Source organism: Larimichthys crocea, chromosome I (assembly GCF_000972845.2).
Source record: "Larimichthys crocea isolate SSNF chromosome I, L_crocea_2.0, whole genome shotgun sequence".
NCBI lineage: Eukaryota > Metazoa > Chordata > Actinopteri > Sciaenidae > Larimichthys > Larimichthys crocea.
In genome coordinates, this window is record NC_040011.1 from 2,214,645 (window position 1) to 2,233,031 (window position 18,387).

General features: G+C 39.5%; 1 protein-coding gene across 8 annotated transcripts; it reads right to left on the minus strand.

Annotated features, from left to right (window-relative positions):
• Positions 1–617: 617 nt before the first annotated feature.
• tpm2 (tropomyosin 2 (beta)) lies at positions 618–16,868 on the minus strand. 8 transcript variants are annotated; one of them, XM_010748917.3, is made up of 9 exons: positions 16,568–16,868; positions 13,322–13,447; positions 11,057–11,190; positions 10,240–10,357; positions 9,544–9,614; positions 8,229–8,304; positions 6,659–6,721; positions 6,482–6,551; positions 618–1,861 (listed from the first exon to the last, which is right to left on the minus strand). In XM_010748917.3, the coding sequence occupies exons 1-9, from the start codon at positions 16,679–16,681 to the stop codon at positions 1,779–1,781; spliced, it is 855 nt and encodes a 284-aa protein (XP_010747219.2). In that variant the 5' UTR covers positions 16,682–16,868; the 3' UTR covers positions 618–1,778. The 8 variants fall into 8 exon arrangements, with proteins under 8 accessions (XP_010747219.2, XP_010747217.1, XP_010747221.2 ...); XM_010748915.3 differs by lacking the exon at positions 8,229–8,304 and adding an exon at positions 7,364–7,439 and having other exon boundaries at positions 16,568–16,867; XM_010748916.3 differs by lacking the exon at positions 618–1,861 and adding an exon at positions 4,642–5,035 and having other exon boundaries at positions 16,568–16,867.
• Positions 16,869–18,387: the final 1,519 nt, after the last annotated feature.

Consider the following 18,387-nt stretch of genomic DNA (forward strand, 5'->3'; position numbering starts at 1 on the left):
TATCTCCGCCTCCCTGTTCTACGGTATTCACGTGCCCGTTAAAGATCCGACTTCCCGAAAGAATAAAACACAAACATGGCATTGGCATCGGGTTTTATTGACTTCGTTTTTCTTAACTTGTTTTGGTTGTGCTTAGTGTTTGTTTTTTTTTCATTCTTTTGTATGTTTGGGAACCCAGTGGCATTTATCCTGATGTAATAAAGGTGACTCCATTGTGTCTTCCCCATTAGATTAGATTCAACTTTATTGTCACTGCACAAAGTAACAAGTTGACAACGAACTGCAGTTTAGCATCTAACCACACGTGCAGAGTATGTACATATGAACATGATATATAAATATAGTGCAGGTGCTGACATGTACTAACCTGTGCAGTGGTGGCCTAAACATTAAAGGTCACTGGTCAGATCCATCAACCAACAGGCTAAATATGGATGAGGGTGAATTCACTGGGAATGATGTTATTATCAGCGAAATCATGTCACTTTCTTTGTTTCATTCAAAGAGCTTATACTGATCATCCATAATAATATGAACTATATTTGAACTAAACAATGAAAACATATTGTGTTTTGTATCAAAGTATCGTAACAACTTAACTGTACATGGGTAATAACTTGGGTAATGCAACGACTTTATTTCATGCCAAATTTAAAACAAACATTCTGATCATGAATGAATCATTTGCACACTTGCATTCAGACAGAAATGATTGCAGCTTATTATTTATTTGTGTCTGTTGATCAGTTTGTTAACAGCACATTAGAACCTTCTGGCACAGAAAAACAGACGTTGTACTGTACGTATGTTTCAAAGTACAATCTCACTGTAAAAAGTCTGTCATGGAATTCTGATATTATTTCAGGAATTAACCTTTTCTAAATGTATATAAGAGATTTATTCAAAGTTTGACATAAAATGTAACTTCATTGAAAAGATGGAGGTGTTAAGATAATGTAGCCAATCAAGAAGTGCATAATACTCAAATACTCAAAAATCAAATACACAGGAAAGCACTGTGTATGTTTGAAGGTAATACAACTTAAATGTTGCTCCACAAAGTACATAGAAGACATTTGAACGTGTCCAATCAAACAGAATTTCTCAGTGCCTTTCATAACTGTTACAAATGACTATAAAACAAACAAACTAAAATCATTTGAGCGTTTTCTGATCTGCCCTCATTATAGTTCAGATTTGTTTAGGTGTTAGCACGAAAATGGGAAGTGAAAATGGGTCTTTGAAATTCCTGTATCATACTTCATCGACTGATGGAAAAAGATCAGGTTTCATCAGATCATCAGGTTTCCAGTGCTACAAGCTATGCTGTGTGAAAGAGAGTGTCTCATATAACTTGAAGTTTCTCATCCTTATCCTTAAAAGATATAGAGGTGGGCTTGGTTACATTTATTAATATATTCAAGGAGAAAGGATTCATCATGTTTGGTCAAACATGAGAAACCTTTCTTGATTCAACTTGACAAACTTGTGTTGATGACCTCTTGTGCATGCCAGGAAAGTTTCATTCATGAGGAACTCTACAGTGTATGCAGTTTCTGGTGCACACAAAATAGCTTTCAGTTTGAAATAGACACTTTGCTGGTCATCACTGCACACCTTGCACATCTTGTTTTACTAGAACTGTTGATGTTACAACAAAATTCCATCTGAAAGGGTGTACACTGGAATCTTTAGGTGGGAGATTCTTTGAAAATGTATTGATTCATTTATTTTGCTGTATCCTTCTGGCTGCCCTCCATGTAGCTCTGAAGAGGTCTCTATAGATTGTTGAGCTCCAGGAGGGTTTGGTCCAGCACCTGGTGCATGTCCAGGTTCTCTTCTTTGGCTTGGGCCAGTTTCTCTGGAGATGGAAAAAAAGTCACAGGTGAGCTTTCAAATCTATTTCCTTTGAATAGAGCAGCACCTCTGTGACCTACCAACCACTCAAAGACTTTTACATCCGTTCATACGCACATTCAGACAATGATAAAATGCCTTAAAACACACACACACACACGCACACACACACACACACACACACACTGTTTTCACACCGATTTTAGAGGTCCTTTAGACAGACCATGCGTCATTGTTGTTGCTTGAAGTCACTTTCTGTTTGCGTACCGGCCCAGAACACAAAGATAATCAGTTTATTCTGATAACAAACAGAAAAAAGCCACAAATCCTTCTTTATGTTTATAATGACAAATGATTCATCACTTAATCAATTGATTTTCTGTCAGATAATGGACCTATCATATAAATGACTCCTGGAAATAATTGCTCCATTTAAATCCATCAAACATTCATTTAGTTTGCATTTATTATTGGAACTGTGTGTTTACCTGTTCACAAATTTCACACAGACTTTAGGTAACCCTGAGTCTAGTTCCAAGTCTTTCCTAATTCAGTCTGACCGTCACATTAGGAATTAGAATTGCCAATAATTACTACCCAGTTAAATGTATAGTTAATTGCAGTAAGCTTTCCAGGAAGTTTTAGGGAAATTTTTAACTATAGTAAATCCATCACACACATCACGCATGCAAGCACAATCACTCTCTCATTCACTTCACCAACAAGTAGTGAATTCTGGTTTCACAGTATATATACAGGCACCATCTTATCTAAAAGAGCTCATAATACCTTACTACCCCTCTAGAACACTGCGCTCTCAAGACTCTGGGTTCCTTGTGGTTCCTATAGTTTCCAAAAGTAGATTGGGAGCCAGAGCTTTCAGCTATCAGGCTCCTCTTCTGTGGAACAATCTACCATTCTGGGTTCAGGAGGCAGACACGGTCAACACTTTTAAGAATAGACTTAAGACTTTCCTCTTTGATAGAGCTTATAGTTAGGGCTGGCTCAGGTCATCCCTAAGTTATGCTGCCATAGGACTATATATTATTACTGTCATTACTGCTACCCTGCTGCTGGGCATCTGTGTCTCTCTATCTCTATCATAGGTTCCACTGCTACTGTAATCATTTTATCATTCATTGTAATTCATTGTCATTTTATCATTCAGTGTAATTCATTGTCATTTTATCATTCATTGTAATTGTACAATATGTTTGTGTTGATTTGTCCTGTACACGTGACATCCATTGCACGTCTGTCCGTCCTGGGAGAGGGATCCCTCCTCTGTGGCTCTTCCTGAGGTTTCTTCTACCTTTTTTCCCTGTTAAAGGTTTTTTTGTGGGCAAGTTTTTCCTCACTCGAACCAAAGGTCTAAGGACAGAGGGTGTCACTCCCTGTACAGATTGTAAAGCCCTCTGAGGCAAATGTACTTTGTGACTTTGGGCTATACAAATAAAATTTGACTTGATTGATATTTATTATTATTATTTTTTAACCTTATTCACTTGTGTGGCATTAGATTTCTTAGATTTAAGGCCCACATCCTGGTGTTGGCTGACGGAGTTAATAATAATAATAGTTATGCACAAAAGCTGCTACGTTCATGAACTTCACCTGAAACTGCATCACTGTTCCAAGGTGTGTGAGCAGGTAGAATTTTACAGTAGGTGTAAAGTGGCCTCATATCAATGACAGGATAGATATGGAGTAGTCCAGAGCAGTTCCAGTACTTGTGCAATGTTGAAATACTAGTAATGAAATCTACAGTGCAGTATTCTGCATTGTTTATTGCACGTTTTAAGAAGAATTTCAGTGTTCTCACCAGCCTTCATACAATCAGTCATGTACTCGTGTCAAAGAAGAAAGCACCAAAATGGCAATGCAGACAAACTAAACTACTCAGTCTACAGCTATGTGGGCTGGACTTTGAGTTAAATGCTAATATAAATATTCTAATAACAAAGCTAACATGTTAATATGTTGCTGGTATAATTTTAACATGTTCAACAACGTGCTAACAGAGCAGCAAACACTGCATTCAGCTGAGGCTGATGGGAATGTTTAAGTCAAGGTTCCAGACATTCCAGATTCTTACTCTGACCTGATGATGAAGCCAGATGAAATGTTGCTCTCTTTGCTTCCATTGATTTTACATGACATGATTCCGCAGTGAACTGAAGACTGAGAATAAGACTCTCCGCTGAAATCTGCACTTCAGGGTGAAAAGTGTGTTGTGTGAAGTATAATTAGTGAATGTGTTTGATGTTTTTAGCACTACATTACTGTATTTTCTGTCTCAGATCACAGCTGGCACTAATGCAGCAAATCAATGGAGAAAAAATAACATTATTTTTATTAACTATTCAGTGACAGTGGGCCTCATGCAAAGAACTTACTTCTTCACTGTAAATCTCCTTAAAGTGATTTTTTTTAAGTGAAATTTTTTAATACTTTAAGTGAAGACACTAAGTGAAAATTTGAGCAGCAGTCATTTCAGTGGCAACCTCACTGAAGCTAAACTCTGTGATCAAACTACAGCAGCCATTTTATGTTCATCGTCTTCACTTCATCCGTCTCGTGTATGAGGGTGGAGGCAAAGCTCTGTGAAACATGGTGAGAGGGTGCCTGAATACACTTCATACTTCCTTATTTCTGTTCTAAAAATGCATGATGGTTTGCTATAAATCCATTATTGATTTATTATACACACACTGCTTCTGAAAGTCAAATAGAGGAAGTAAATGGAAGAGGAAAAAAAGGCAAGACTGGAAAAAGACAGAAAAGTCAAGAGAGCTTTAATACATTTATTACAGAGGTGGAGGGAGAACAGATTTACATGAATATGTGAACAAAGAGGACATGAAGTCAGTGAACCAGCAAACACACAACAGTGATGGGCTGAGCAGAAACCTCTGTAAACCTTCTGTAAAAAGACCAGTGTACACGGATACAGCTTACTGAAGGCTGCACATTCTGCACAGTACATTTCTAGAATCTTCTAGCCCCTGATATCACTGGAATGGAACAAGACAACAGGAAGCGAGCAGACAAGAGTTCCGACAGGAAGGAAGAGCCGAGAGGAAGTGAGAGAGTGGCTACAGAGTAGTCATGTCGTTGAGTGCAAGGTCCAGCTCCTCACTGAGAGCCTTGCCCTTCAGCTTCTGAGCATAAACTTCATCTGGATCAGGACACACACACAAACAAATACACACACAAATACACAAATACACACACACACACACACACACACACACACATAGCAAGACCAAGAAAAGAACAATGGAAACAGAATGAGGCAAAGGGATAGGAAACAAGAGTACAACAAAGAGAAAATCAAAACAGCTTTGAGACCCTTCGACCATCGTCATCATCACATGAGCTCATTTCTACAGCTCATCAGGCACACAACAGCTAAAGTTACTTAGTTGTAACTTGAAGCTCTATAGAGTTTAAATAGTAATAGTTTAAATACCCACAAACTGCAGTGTTATTAATGAATGCTCCACTCAAGACTTGCCAGAGCAGCCACAGGATCAGTCTCAGTCCAAGCCTAACAAACACACAGGGCAATTCATGCAACTGTAATGGTAGTGTGAAGGCAGGAAACGCTCACATACGACCTCTGCTGCTGTCTTTTTCTGCCATTTGACTCACTCTATGGCACTTATTTGGCTGTTGTGTCTATGGTATGCATGTTGAGCCCTCTGAATTACACATAGCTGTGAGGTTCCTTGTGATGTAAACTTTGTTTCTGCCCATGTCTCTGAGGGTGTACATGGATATCTTGAGGACATTTGTGCAGAGACCAAAATGTATGACCACTTGGACGTATGGAAGCACCTATGCAAAATCCAACTGCAGTATAAACTTAGCAACATGCATGTATGTTATATGTGTGTATTAGAGTGCAGTTTATACTATACTATACATCAGCAGAATTCATGTCATGTTGGACCTCAGAGCTGTGCACATGCAGATAGTACACTTTGAGCATTATACACTTTGTGGATGTGAGCTCCACCTAAGTAATATCAAAGGCTCAGTGTGGCATTTGAAAGCACCATGATTACTGATTACTTTGCAGATCCTCGTCTAACTGTGCTCATCAAGGTGACAAGACTACAAAAGTGAAAAGCACAGAGCAGTGTATCGTTCTGTATATCTAACACTGCATACTGATAGAGATACAGTTTTAGAGTATTTGTATCATTTCAGCAGGTTCACTTTGTCTGGATATGGTTAATAGGTCATCTATAGAAACATGACAATTCATAAACATACTCTAGCTAAATCTAACCAAACCTTAACACAGCAGCATCATATCAGAAAATATATATCTGTATCTGGTAGCTCACTCTGTCGTTGGGTATGTTCAGCTGGTGACTCTCATATATTTACATACTAAGTACAAACCAGTTCTCAGACTGCATAACCAGACAAATAACATGAACCTGATCATCAGTAATTGAGTTGAAAATTACTTGGTACTTTATCAGTTCAAATGACAGTACACAGCTGATGGTTACTTTAACTGCTTAAATGTTATTTACTGCAGGACAGTGAGTGGACATGTCACTGGTGTCAGTGGAAGAACTGGAAGAGACAAAAGGTGAGTGTTGAATACCTTCCAAATCATCAATGGTCTTCTCCAGCTTGGCCACAGACCTCTCTGCAAACTCAGCACGGGTCTCAGCCTGAGACACAAAGCACAGCAACATTTGTCAATAAACAGACTCGCTATTCTCTCCATACCATGGAGCAGTTAGAGTAACACTGTAACACAAAGATGAAAAAAGCTCACCTCTTTCAATTTGTCAGTAAGAACTTTGATTTCTTCTTCATATTTATCCTCCTTTTGTGAGTACTGAAATACAAACATAGAAGGAATTAGAAAGTACAATTCAAATACAAATACATTTACAGTCCATGAGGAGACAGACTTTAAAAATACATGGCAAATATACTTCTTTATTTTGAAAGAAAAGAAAGGCAAGCAGGACGCATAACTGAATGCAAATTTAAAATGCCTCTCTAACATATTCATTACAATACATTCAGGTCATAGATCATCAGTCATTTTGGAAAAAGGTTGGTTACAAACCTTTTTGATGTATTTCTGTCTACTGCATGACAAAAACAAGCTTTAACCAATTCACAAAACTGTGATTATACCGTTTAAAAAGAAAAAAAAGATGTTCTACAAACTAACATAAGTCAAAACGAAGTTTTAAAAGTTTTATTGTCGGGGACTTGTAATGCACAAAGTAAGATTTCCTGTCACCAAGGTCATTTAAAGCAACTGTCTGTCACATTTGATCCAGAATTTGAAACTAAGGTTCATTTGTTCAAGGACCATCCTCCTCTCCATATCTGTCTGTACATGTGCTGTTGAATGGACATAGAGTGTCTGGACTTGTTTGTCGACACTTGGTATATTAGTATGGACAGCATATATACAATGTGACCGGATAGTCCGGTGGCTGAACGCCCTCAGCTCTTACTGTACCTTCTCAGCCTGGGCTTCCAGTGACTTCAAGTTGTTGGTGACATTTTTCAACTCTTCTTCAAGGTCACCTGATTTACTGAGTGATGTAAGAGGAAAAGCAAGAGAAGAAAAGGCAGTGATTTGAAAGGTAGGACAGCAGAAGAGATCAAACCCTGACAGTTCATAGGACTGAATGATGCAAGGGTGTTTTAAAGGGTCAGTGTAGGCTGCCAAACACCAAAATGAAAGTCTATTGTTGTTCCTATTGTCAACAAACCCCATGAAAAGGCCCAAACCAAACCAAAGTGGTAGTTTGTTTCTCAGTAATGAATACTCTTACTGCTTTCACTTGAAGACATGAATCAGAAAAACACCACACGAATGTGTTTGGAAATGGAGATATTGAATTGTTAAAGTCTTTTTAGTGGAGCTGAATCGAGCGCTGTAGCCAGGAGGAATACCATCAGGCTTTGGAGGGGCATGCCTCACTCACCAAGCACTCAGCTGCCATTACACTACTGATACACTGATCGAGGTCACCTTCAATTATAACTGTACTTGCAGCAGCAAGTGCTTCATGGATTATGCCTCACAGGCTACATACTGGCAGCCTTAACTGTGATCGGGAAAGGCTGTTGGCCTGTACAAGGCCTGAAATACATTTACCATGTCTAAAAAAAACTATACCTGAACATTAACCAATGAGTGACCATGTAACAATGTAGCTTTTTCATGGGATTTGTTGACAAGAAAAGCAGCATAGATCATCCATCAGAGAGCAGATTAGACAGAAAACAGAGAGAGGGGCTGAGAGCCTGCAGGCCAGAGGAGCAGAGGGCAGGCAGCAGGTCAGAATTAGACCTTGGACTTGAGTTACAGTAAGTACCTCTTCCTCTCCGCACACCATGGACTTCAAATTCTGGTCCATTTGTCGGAGCTCCTCCTCCAGCTCCCTCACTTGTCTGCAGGGGTTAGTCCAGGAGGTCAGGGGTGAGGAGGGACAGTGTGCAGCCATAAAACAATAACAAACAATAACAAGTCCCACACAAGTGATGGTGGTGTATTTAGGCATTGCATTACATGAAACCACACAGAAGGAGAACACAAATCACACATCCTGGAGCCAGATGCACAAAAATGTGTGTAGATTCACAACTAAAACTGTGTGTACGCACAAAGATAGAAAAACAAGCTGTGTGTAACAGCTGGGAACAGATGCACGTGCACAACCTTCATTTCCACTCCCATAAATGAACGCAGAAACATCTGTGTGCATATCGATACTTGTATCTGCTCCACCACTTATTAGACCTGTCAATGAGAAGAACGGCAAAGAATAACAAGTGCTGTTTAACTGTGTGCAACCATTCTGTACAACTGTGGCTATCGTGATCATTAAACGACGACGAAGGATGATCGACAGTTAATTAAAGGAGTTCATATTGAAACAAACTTTACACTCAAGTGATTTACAATTAAGAACAGTTTTTATCTTTAGACTTTTAAACACATAACCGGACTTTGTGTAAAACATACAACTCAACTGCATGACTCATACTGCCGCTGCACCAGCCTGGATATTTCTTTATGCAATACTTCACTTCAACCACCTGGTCTGAAGTACGTGGGTGCACATTCTTCTTTTAAAAATACCAGATGATGTGGTGAAAAAGTTGCGCGCATGGTTTTGTGCATACACATTATTTACACATCTGGCCCCAGGTTTGTATGTGATTAGTGCATTTGTTATATTCTGCAGCTGGTGATTCATATATGGTACCTGATTCATCAGGTGAATTATCAATTAGTCAACTGGTTCGACAACTTTAACAACTGATTAATCATTTAGGTTGTTTATATAGAACAAAGGCAACAACATGCGTTCCTACTTCTCTTTCTAACCCAAATGATTAATTAGTCTGTTGACAAAAGAAGTGACAATGATCATTAGTTGCAGTTGTTAAAGAAATCATTATGACTTATGAGACCATGCAACACTCACAATTCCCACCGATTACAATATAAACACTAAAGGGATAATATTATTGTTCAGTAAGAAATTCATCAATGACCAGTGAATGTGTAAAATGTATCACATGTTGTCACAGTAGTGATCACATGATCTCTACTATGACAACATGAATAATGTACAGTACACTCTTGTATCGGTGTGAGTTTTCAAGGTGCGGGTGTTGACTTACGCCTCAGCCACCTCAGCACGCTCCTCTGAACGCTCCAGATCTCCCTCTAGGATCACCAGTTTACGTGCAACCTGCAACCATTCAGCATATACAGTGACTCCTCCAAACTCCCACAACAATGATCTTTTCTCACACTCTTTATTATGTCACTTTTAGCATTTATCCTCACTGACACTATTACTGTGTCGGATTATATACTACATGCTGCACTAATTGTGTATAGTATGTATTAGTTTCAGAGATGGGACAAAGTCATTGTTCCCAAGACCCCAAGTGAGTTTCATGTCTTGGCTACGAAGACAGAGTCCGAGTTGTAAATTCATAACTCCCCGTATACCAAATACAGAAACAGGTAGTTCATTTAGAAAAATAATTCAAGATTTGTAAAATTTGTGTTTACAGCATTATTTGGAGTGTTATCACATCACATCCTAATTTCTTAGTGTGAGTGAGTGTTTTGCTTATTGCCACCTGTTTTTGTCAACCATTTATATCAATGACATATTCTGTTTATTCTTTTATATTTGGCATCCCTGATTGTGCTGATTGAAGCCACTTTTCCAATGTGAACACACTAAAGAATTAGCATGAAGCATTCGTTTGGAGTATGGCATTGGGACGCAGCTTGTGTTTTTGAATCATCTGGGATGTTTAGAATGTTTTGCAAAGACCACGAAGAGCCAGTGATTTCCCCACCTCTTCATATTTGCGGTCGGCCTCCTCAGCAATGTGTTTGGCCTCCTTCAGCTGCATCTCCTGGATCTCCATTTTCTCCTCGTCTTTTGTTGCTCTGTTCTCTATGACCTTCATTCCTCTGAATGACAAGATTACAAAATAATTGTTATTATATTACATAGTCTCTCTCCTACAAAGCCATGGATGTTTGTGAGATTCAACTGTACATCTGAAAAACATTTTAACTGTTGAAGGGGCCTTTTTATACTATATTATATATTTTTAGATGCTATGAGCTATCCTATTCAGCAAATTAAACTAGTCACTTTTCGCGGACTCGCGGTTTCGCGGATTTTTTTAGTGTAATTTTGCATGCTTTTATTTACAGCGTACTGTACAGTATGAACGCGCATTGTGTTCTGCGTCCTGATTGGCTAAGGGAGAACCGCACGTGTTCTGCGTCCTGATTAACTAAGGCAGTACTGTACAAAATGCGTGTAAAAAGGTGTATACAAGTGTGTGGTTAGGGGTTTTACGGCCTTAAAACATGGATAATAATTGTAAAACTTACTTCGCGGATTTCGTTTATTGCGGGTTATTTTTAGAACGTATCCCCCGTGATAAACGAGGGACCACTGTACTACACTACACACTACATGGCATCTTTGTTATATTTTACCTCGAGCCCTTGAAACAAACCAGTACTCCTATACTGAGATACAACCTGCTCCAGATTTGCTGCATGTCAATTCGATTGTGGCTGTTTGATTAGACTTCTTTTGTGTATTTGGTAACTATATGAAATAGATTTTATGTGGATGGACACAAAGCTCTTTACCTCTCACTCTCGTCTGCAGCTTTTTCAGCCTCTTCCAGCTTCTGCAGAGCAGTAGCCAGTCTCTCCTGAGCTCGGTCCAACTCCTCCTCTACGAGCTGGATACGCCTGTTTAGAGATGCCACTTCTGCCTCAGCCTGTAGGGACACACACACACACACACACACACACACACACGCACACACACACACACACACGGAAGAAGCATTCAGAAAATTAGCCAATAATTAATAAGAATTTTAATACATCAAAAATGTAAAAGACATAATCAATGCAACATATTTTATGTTTATTTGTCTATTTAACTCTTACAGCATCAAAATGATGAATATGGCTATATTAATAGCGCCAGAATTAATGCTCGTATTAACGTTTAGTGCTCTGACTAACTAATACGTGACTCCAGTCCAGGTCAAGCTCCTGTACAGATACAATTAGAAACAACACCTGGGACGAGACAGGCTTTAAAAACTGAGGTCACGCCGATCAAACAGTCATTTATAGCTAGTTTATTATGCAAAGTATAAGTTTCGCTAACTGTAAAATCTAAAAGAAAAGAAAAGAAACAAACGGAGAATAAAAAAATCTATGATAAAGAAATACACAGCAATAATAAAGAGATCATTGGACTTGTTTCTGCAGAGTTATGAATGAAGTGCTGTTCTGTTCTACATCTAAAACTGTTTTTCATCGTTCAAAGTCGCGTGCTTTCGGAGTTCATGAATTTCCATCGTTTCCGGTGTTTCGGTTTAGTCAGCGACCGTGTTAACTCGCGACATTCAGCGATTTCGAACGCATCCCTGGTAACAAGCTACGGTAGTTACGGTTGTCGAAAGCAGGAAGAGAATCTGTAAATGTCAAACAAGACACCAAAGACGCATTATCTATGTTTTTCTAACGTTAAGTCCAAACTAAACAAAGGCATTCTCGGCTGACGGTCGTCAGTTAACAGGGTCGCTAGTTAAACCGTAACACCAGCTAGTGTTCCAGTTCTCCTGTGAACTGTTCCGACGTGTTACCCGCTCTCTGGCCTGCCTCTCCATGTCCGCCTCCCCCTGCAGCAGCGCGGCTCGGTCCTCAGCCTCGTACGCCACTTGCTGCAGTGTTTGAATTTTCCTTCGTACGGAGTCTATGGACGCGAAGGCCGCCATCCTGAGAGGACCCGACTCCGCTTCTTGCAGGTTCAGGTGTGTCCATGGCAACGGAGTCAGGGCGGAATCAACGCAGTCTTTTTCCGGTTACAAAATAAAGTTCAGACTCTGATTCTGAGTGTGGTGACATGAACAATTAAAGGGCTAACGTTTAAGTGCACATTAGTATTAGATCATTCAAAGTTGTTCGTACGTTTTAATCAAACGACTCACTGACCAATAATGTCCTCTGGAATAATGTCTTTCTGGAGTACTTGGATTAAAATCTTACGCAGCAGCAAATAGTTGTGTAATATTAAGTTTAAATAAAATAATAAATGAGTACTAATATATTATATTACTATACAACAAGTAGCTTCTATAGCTGCTTTCAGGGTTCAATATTGTTTAATAGCGTAGTATTTAATGGTGTTGAATATCTATCTAATTTCTAGCACAGTTCAGGTTAATAGTGGTTTATTATATACATTATGAGTGGTTCAACATGAATGTAAGTGCAGCAGTCCAAGGAGCAGCAGCAGTCTGTACAAGATGAGCCAAGCAAGAACACAGGAAACCAAATACTCCACACCGAGCTCTCCAGATTGGGTAGAGTGGATGGCATTTGCTTCGAGGTGCTGACAACCTTTATGATACGTTGGTAGAATCTGATACTGTACATGACAGAACAGCTCAGCAGGGAGCCTGCTGCTCAGCAGTAGCTAATGATGATGCTTTGGACATTTAGCACAACTCAGCTATAAATTGTACTCCTCAAGATCAACATTGGAATAGTCATGACTGTTGGAGATGAAATAGTGGAGTGTGGTGATGGGAGTGTAAAGTTTGACTGACAGTAACAAAGTGGTGTCTCAAACACAGGAGCAGCTAAGACTTGACACTAAAGGTTTATAGCACTGGTAGTGTCAGTGATGGTGTAAATTTACAGCTGTGGAGTAACACAAGTTAAATGGACTGCTGCTACTTTTCACAACATCTGAATTAAACGGTGATATATGAGAGATCTCAGAATCAGAGAATTTGTCAACGACATGACACCTGTTTGTATGAGGGATGTAATGTTGTGCCTCTGCAGTAATGTGACCACTGACCACTGCCATCAGCTCCCTTTACTCACATCTGCTGCCTTTTTCTCTGCCTGCTCCAGCTTCTCCTGGGCATCCTTCAGCGACTCTGAGTATTTGTCCAGCTCATCCTCCACTCCTTTCAGCTTCTTCTGCAGACCCAGCAGCTCCTCCTCCAGCTACAGACCGAGTGTACAACACACAAGACACAGAACATGTCAGATAGTTGGAAAGATAGACACAAAGAATAATGAAATAGTCACAGAACATCTTTTTGCTTGACCTGTAAAATCAGTATTCTCCATCCAATGTGGTTCAGATTAAATCTCCTACTAAATACATATATACCAAATTCATATCAAATTCATGTTTGAATAAACTAATGAAGGAGGAGGTCAGGGTGGATGGTTTGATGTACAAAGCTAAAGGTCTTGCGTTCCACGTGTTGTCAGTTTTACGCTGCTTAAAACACATTGGTTATGTTCAGGATGGATAGTGGCTTTGGTTCGGTATTAAAAGATATGTTCAAGTCAGTATTGTCTTTCTCTTTTCACCTTTTCCCTACTCAGTTTTCAATCATTGCACCTTTGCACCATTGCTGCGCTAATGATGGACAGTTTTTACAAACTGATCAAATGTAGTGGAAGACATTTTATTCAACATATCTTCTTCCCTGTGTAGGCGAGGCACGGCAGGTCTGATCTTCCTTCATTTTTAAACTAGTAACCAATGCAGACTCAGCTGAAAACACTTTTATCAGACATTTATAAGATTCTGCTCCATCCCAAGGGACAACATTATTATTTATTATTATCATTAAGCATGTTTAGGGTGGCTATGGCTCATGAGGAAGAACAGTTTGTCCACTTATCAGTAGGTTGCCAGTTTGATCCATCTGCATGTCGGTGTGTCCTTGGGCAAGATACAGAACCCCATTGCATGACAACCTCTGCTGCCATTGGGTGAATGTCACATGTAGTGTAAAGCACTTTGAGTGGTCAGAAGACTAGAGAGTTACCATCCATGCCACAAGGATATGACCAAATTCCATCCAGTAATTATTACACTTAATATCCAATAAACTCCAGTAAAAGGCAGATTGTCATGAAAAGTGCTGAGAGGATAAACCCAGTTTATGACCCCATAACAGAAAATATCAATCGACGAGCTGCAATGTAAGCGTTTTCTTGTTCACAATGAGAGGAGCCATTTTGGCTTTTATTAGCCAATGACTCATTTCCAAAGATTGTTTCAGCAAGTTGCCATTTAAAACAACAGCTTGGAGGACTATAAAAAGCCAATTTGATGTGGCCCGACCACAATGTCCCCAGGACAAATGTCTTTCCTATATCACTTCTGACAGTCTCTCCTAGTCTGTAGCCATGTAAGGCCTCTCAGTCACAAATAGCCTGGAGCAGTCCTGATCCTACAGTCGACATTGTGACAACTCCCAAACCAACAGCCTTGAATGTCTTTCTGTGAAGAGCAACAATTCAAAGAGGGAATACAGAAATAGATATGTCAGTGTTCAATGTTCACAGTCAAGGAGAAGTAATTGTGCCGGCTGGGGTCCTCTGGGAACAAAAGCTATGTAGACAGATGCATCGTTTTTATCTATGCATTGATTGCTATGCGATTTTGTCAGTTACACTGTGGAGTCAGAGAGAGACCGCAAGTCATCCATAAAGGAATATCATGTGTCAATATGTTCTTTGGCTAAAACAATAAGCCCTGACACATTTTTCATTTGCAGCTGAATTTGTCAGTGGGCAGCACATTTTCAGTGAACTGGATGGTGATTTTCATTGGTTGCTCAGCATATGCATGACTCCAAATGTCTATTCTCTGAATCTGCAAACTGAGCTGTCACAGACTTTGCTTCTATATATTTCTTGACATATTCACCATCATCACATCAAGTCTGTGAGGTCACTGTGCCATAATGATAAAACGAGTGAGTGTGAGTCACAGACATTTCCATGGACATGAAAGCAAAGCCAGTTCTTGACTCTGTAAGCCCATATCAATCATAAGAGGCTAGTCATGACATTATTATGCTGAAGCATTATGGAAATGACTTTTTTTGCACGGTGGTGCACATTCAGCTGTATCACATTTTGTAATATGACATGAAAATGTACAACATGAGATACAGTAGAATTAGGATCTTATAAATGGCTTCACCAAGCTATTTTTTTAATTAATTATTTCCTTCGGCATCACATTAGTTAACTGTTTAAAACACTGTATTACATTTGAACTCCTAATAGACACAACTGATCATGACATTTTTTCTTGGGAAACATGCAGATTACAGGGTTACTTATGGATGGCCTGTGTCTAAAATCAGTTTGTTAGATATGGTGTCCTGCAAGGTTCCATATTAGGCCTAGAGCTCAGGTGCTTTAACAATATAACAGCTTTAACAAATTCACATCTGGCCAAGGACAGTCCACTGTCTAATAAAGAATGGACTCGGTATTGATGACTTGACAAATAGTTGTTTGCTGGTCTACTTAAAGTGCTTTAACATTTCCATCAGCAGTGATACAGTTTCCTATTCATGTGTTAACAATAATACCAAGCTTACCCATACACACAGCACAGCACAGCTATTGGGAGCTATTCTATGTTCCATATGTTGCCAAACACTTTAACTGAACTAGGGATCCAGGAATTGAACAACAAGCTGAGCCACAGCTGTCACAATCTTTACATTTAAAATTCTAAATGTTAAAATTTGTTCTTAAAGAACTGTGACTTTTTTCTAATTACCTCAAAAATATATTCAGCAACTTTTTAGATCAATAATTGGTGTATATACTCTGCTGATATGATCTGTAATCAAATACTAGTATAATTATAAACTAATATCAGGGGGGTCTGCATAACTGCACATTTAAGAGAAAAATTATCTTTTGTTCAACATCTTTAAAGCAAAACTGTAGCTTTGGATCAGCTGAGAGCACCTGTAGAGGAGTCAGCAAAGTGATTGAGTGATGTCAGTCCATCAGTATCTGTGGTCAGAGCTGACCATGTAAGGCTGTTTGTGCATGTGAGGCGAGAAGAATACCACAGCTCCCTCTCTCACTTTAACCCTTTGTGTGTGTGTGATGGATTCATCCATCAGTGCCTGCTGCTTTCTCCAGTCTGCTTCAAACTTTTGTGTGAAGTTATTCTGATTGATGTAGTCATATCTGAAACATTGTCCATTATTAAAAGTACATTATATCTCCAACAATATGTAGTGTCTGATTTGAGGAGACAAACAGCCAGTGTGTGTGTCAGTATGTGTCTACCTGTTTGCATTTGTCCTCTGCTCCCTTCTTGTCCCCCTCAGCCTGCTCTGCCCGGTCTATCGCGTTCTCCTTATCCAGCTTCAGCATCTGCATTTTCTTCTTGATGGCCTCCATGGTTCCTCAGGCTGTGTTCTCTCAGCAAAGAGAAGAGCTCGTTTATCCGGACAGAGACAGAGACAGAGGGCACCGTTCTGTGGCGGGGACAGAGGTGGACAGGAGCGCGCGAAGGGCTTGTCTGAACTGCTCGAGGAGAGCTCGAGGATGGACTAGCAGCTGCACGAGCCCCACACGTTTTTTTTTCAAAGTGGATCCGCACGAGGATGGTGCCCATATTTAGGCAGCAAGATGACCAGTGTGTGTGTATGTGTGTGTGTGTGTGTGCGCGCGCGTGCGTGTGTGTGTGTGCGCGTGTGCGTGTGTGTGTGTGTGTGTGAAATCAGGTCGGTTTTCATTGATATCATCACATTAGTTTGTCAGTTCTCCACCCGTCACGCCAGCAGGTAACATAATTATACATTTGAATTAGAATCCAACAATGTGAGAGCCTATAATACGTGATATTTGAGAATGATTTATTCCAAGTAATGAAGGAGATGAATGCAATACACAAGACCTAAGTACAGACCTTAAAAGTAATAACATGTTCCATTCTTCACCAACCGTAATTAAATGTGATATAAATAACGTTATGAGGAAATGAGCAGTTGAAGCATTAAACAGTGAGAAGTGTAAATCAGTGTATGTCACCTGATAATGACCTGCAAATCAAATACTGTTGCTTTTCCCCTCATCTTAATCTGATGTGTGTGAATGAAGTTTCCTGCTGTCAGTCAGAGCATGTTGGGTGGGCATGAAACAGGAACACCAGACAGTGCACAGCATGAAAACGTGTGTGTGTGTGTGTGTGTGTGTGTGTGTGTGACAGTGTTTAGTTTCACAATGTGGGAATGTGCTCTACTTACTGAAGCACAGGTGAGTCTGGTTTTTTACCTGATCCTGTGACTCTGTCTTGAAATTCACGTGTTGGATCTTACTTATTTTAGGTGAGGTTGTACTTATGTTTTTTTTAAAAGGTGCATATAGTTGAATTCATTTGTGATTCATCTAATTAACACCTTGACTCAGGTGGGAGGTCAAGGGGAGGAAGGTGGGGGCCAATAGTGGTCTTCACTTCTACCTTTTTTTTTAGGGCACCATTGGAGGTTAATACCTGACTAAACCTCAATAATGTTTTAGTTGCTACAGATATAATTAGATATAACATCTGTATCTATCTATATAATAGATATAATGTATTGAATAAAAACAATAACAGTAAACAGGATATGATATGATTATATGCTTTAAACATCAAATATGGTTCATATACAGATTGGCTGGATGGTTGGATGGAGGAATGAACATCATTCGGGCTGCATTGTTTCCTCCACACGAATTGTACATGAATGTGACTGAACACAAAACAAAAATCAAATCAAATCAAATCAATTTTATTTGTATAGCCCAAAGTCACAAAGTACATTTGCCTCAGAGGGCTTTACAATCTGTACAGGGAGTGACACCCTCTGTCCTTAGACCCTCGGTTCGAGTGAGGAAAAACTTGCCCACAAAAACCTTTAACAGGGAAAAAAGGTGGAAGAAACCTCAGGAAGAGCCACAGAGGAGGGATCCCTCTCCCAGGACGGACAGACGTGCAATGGATGTCACGTGTACAGGACAAATCAACACAAACATATTGTACAATTACAATGACTGACAAAATGACAATGAATTACAATGAATGATAAAATGACAATGAATTACAATGAATGATAAAATGA

Bases quoted from the DNA above. Each gene is read 5' to 3' on its own strand.
- tpm2 (XM_010748917.3), bottom strand. From the start codon at position 16,681: ATGGAGGCCATCAAGAAGAAAATGCAGATGCTGAAGCTGGATAAGGAG. The intron at 11,191-13,321 runs GTGAGTAAAGGG...GTGTCCCTACAG, and splicing joins CAGAGAAAAAGGCAGCAGAT to GCTGAGGCAGAAGTGGCATC. The intron at 6,722-8,228 runs GTACTTACTGTA...TTTGTATTTCAG, and splicing joins TGGTGTGCGGAGAGGAAGAG to TACTCACAAAAGGAGGATAA.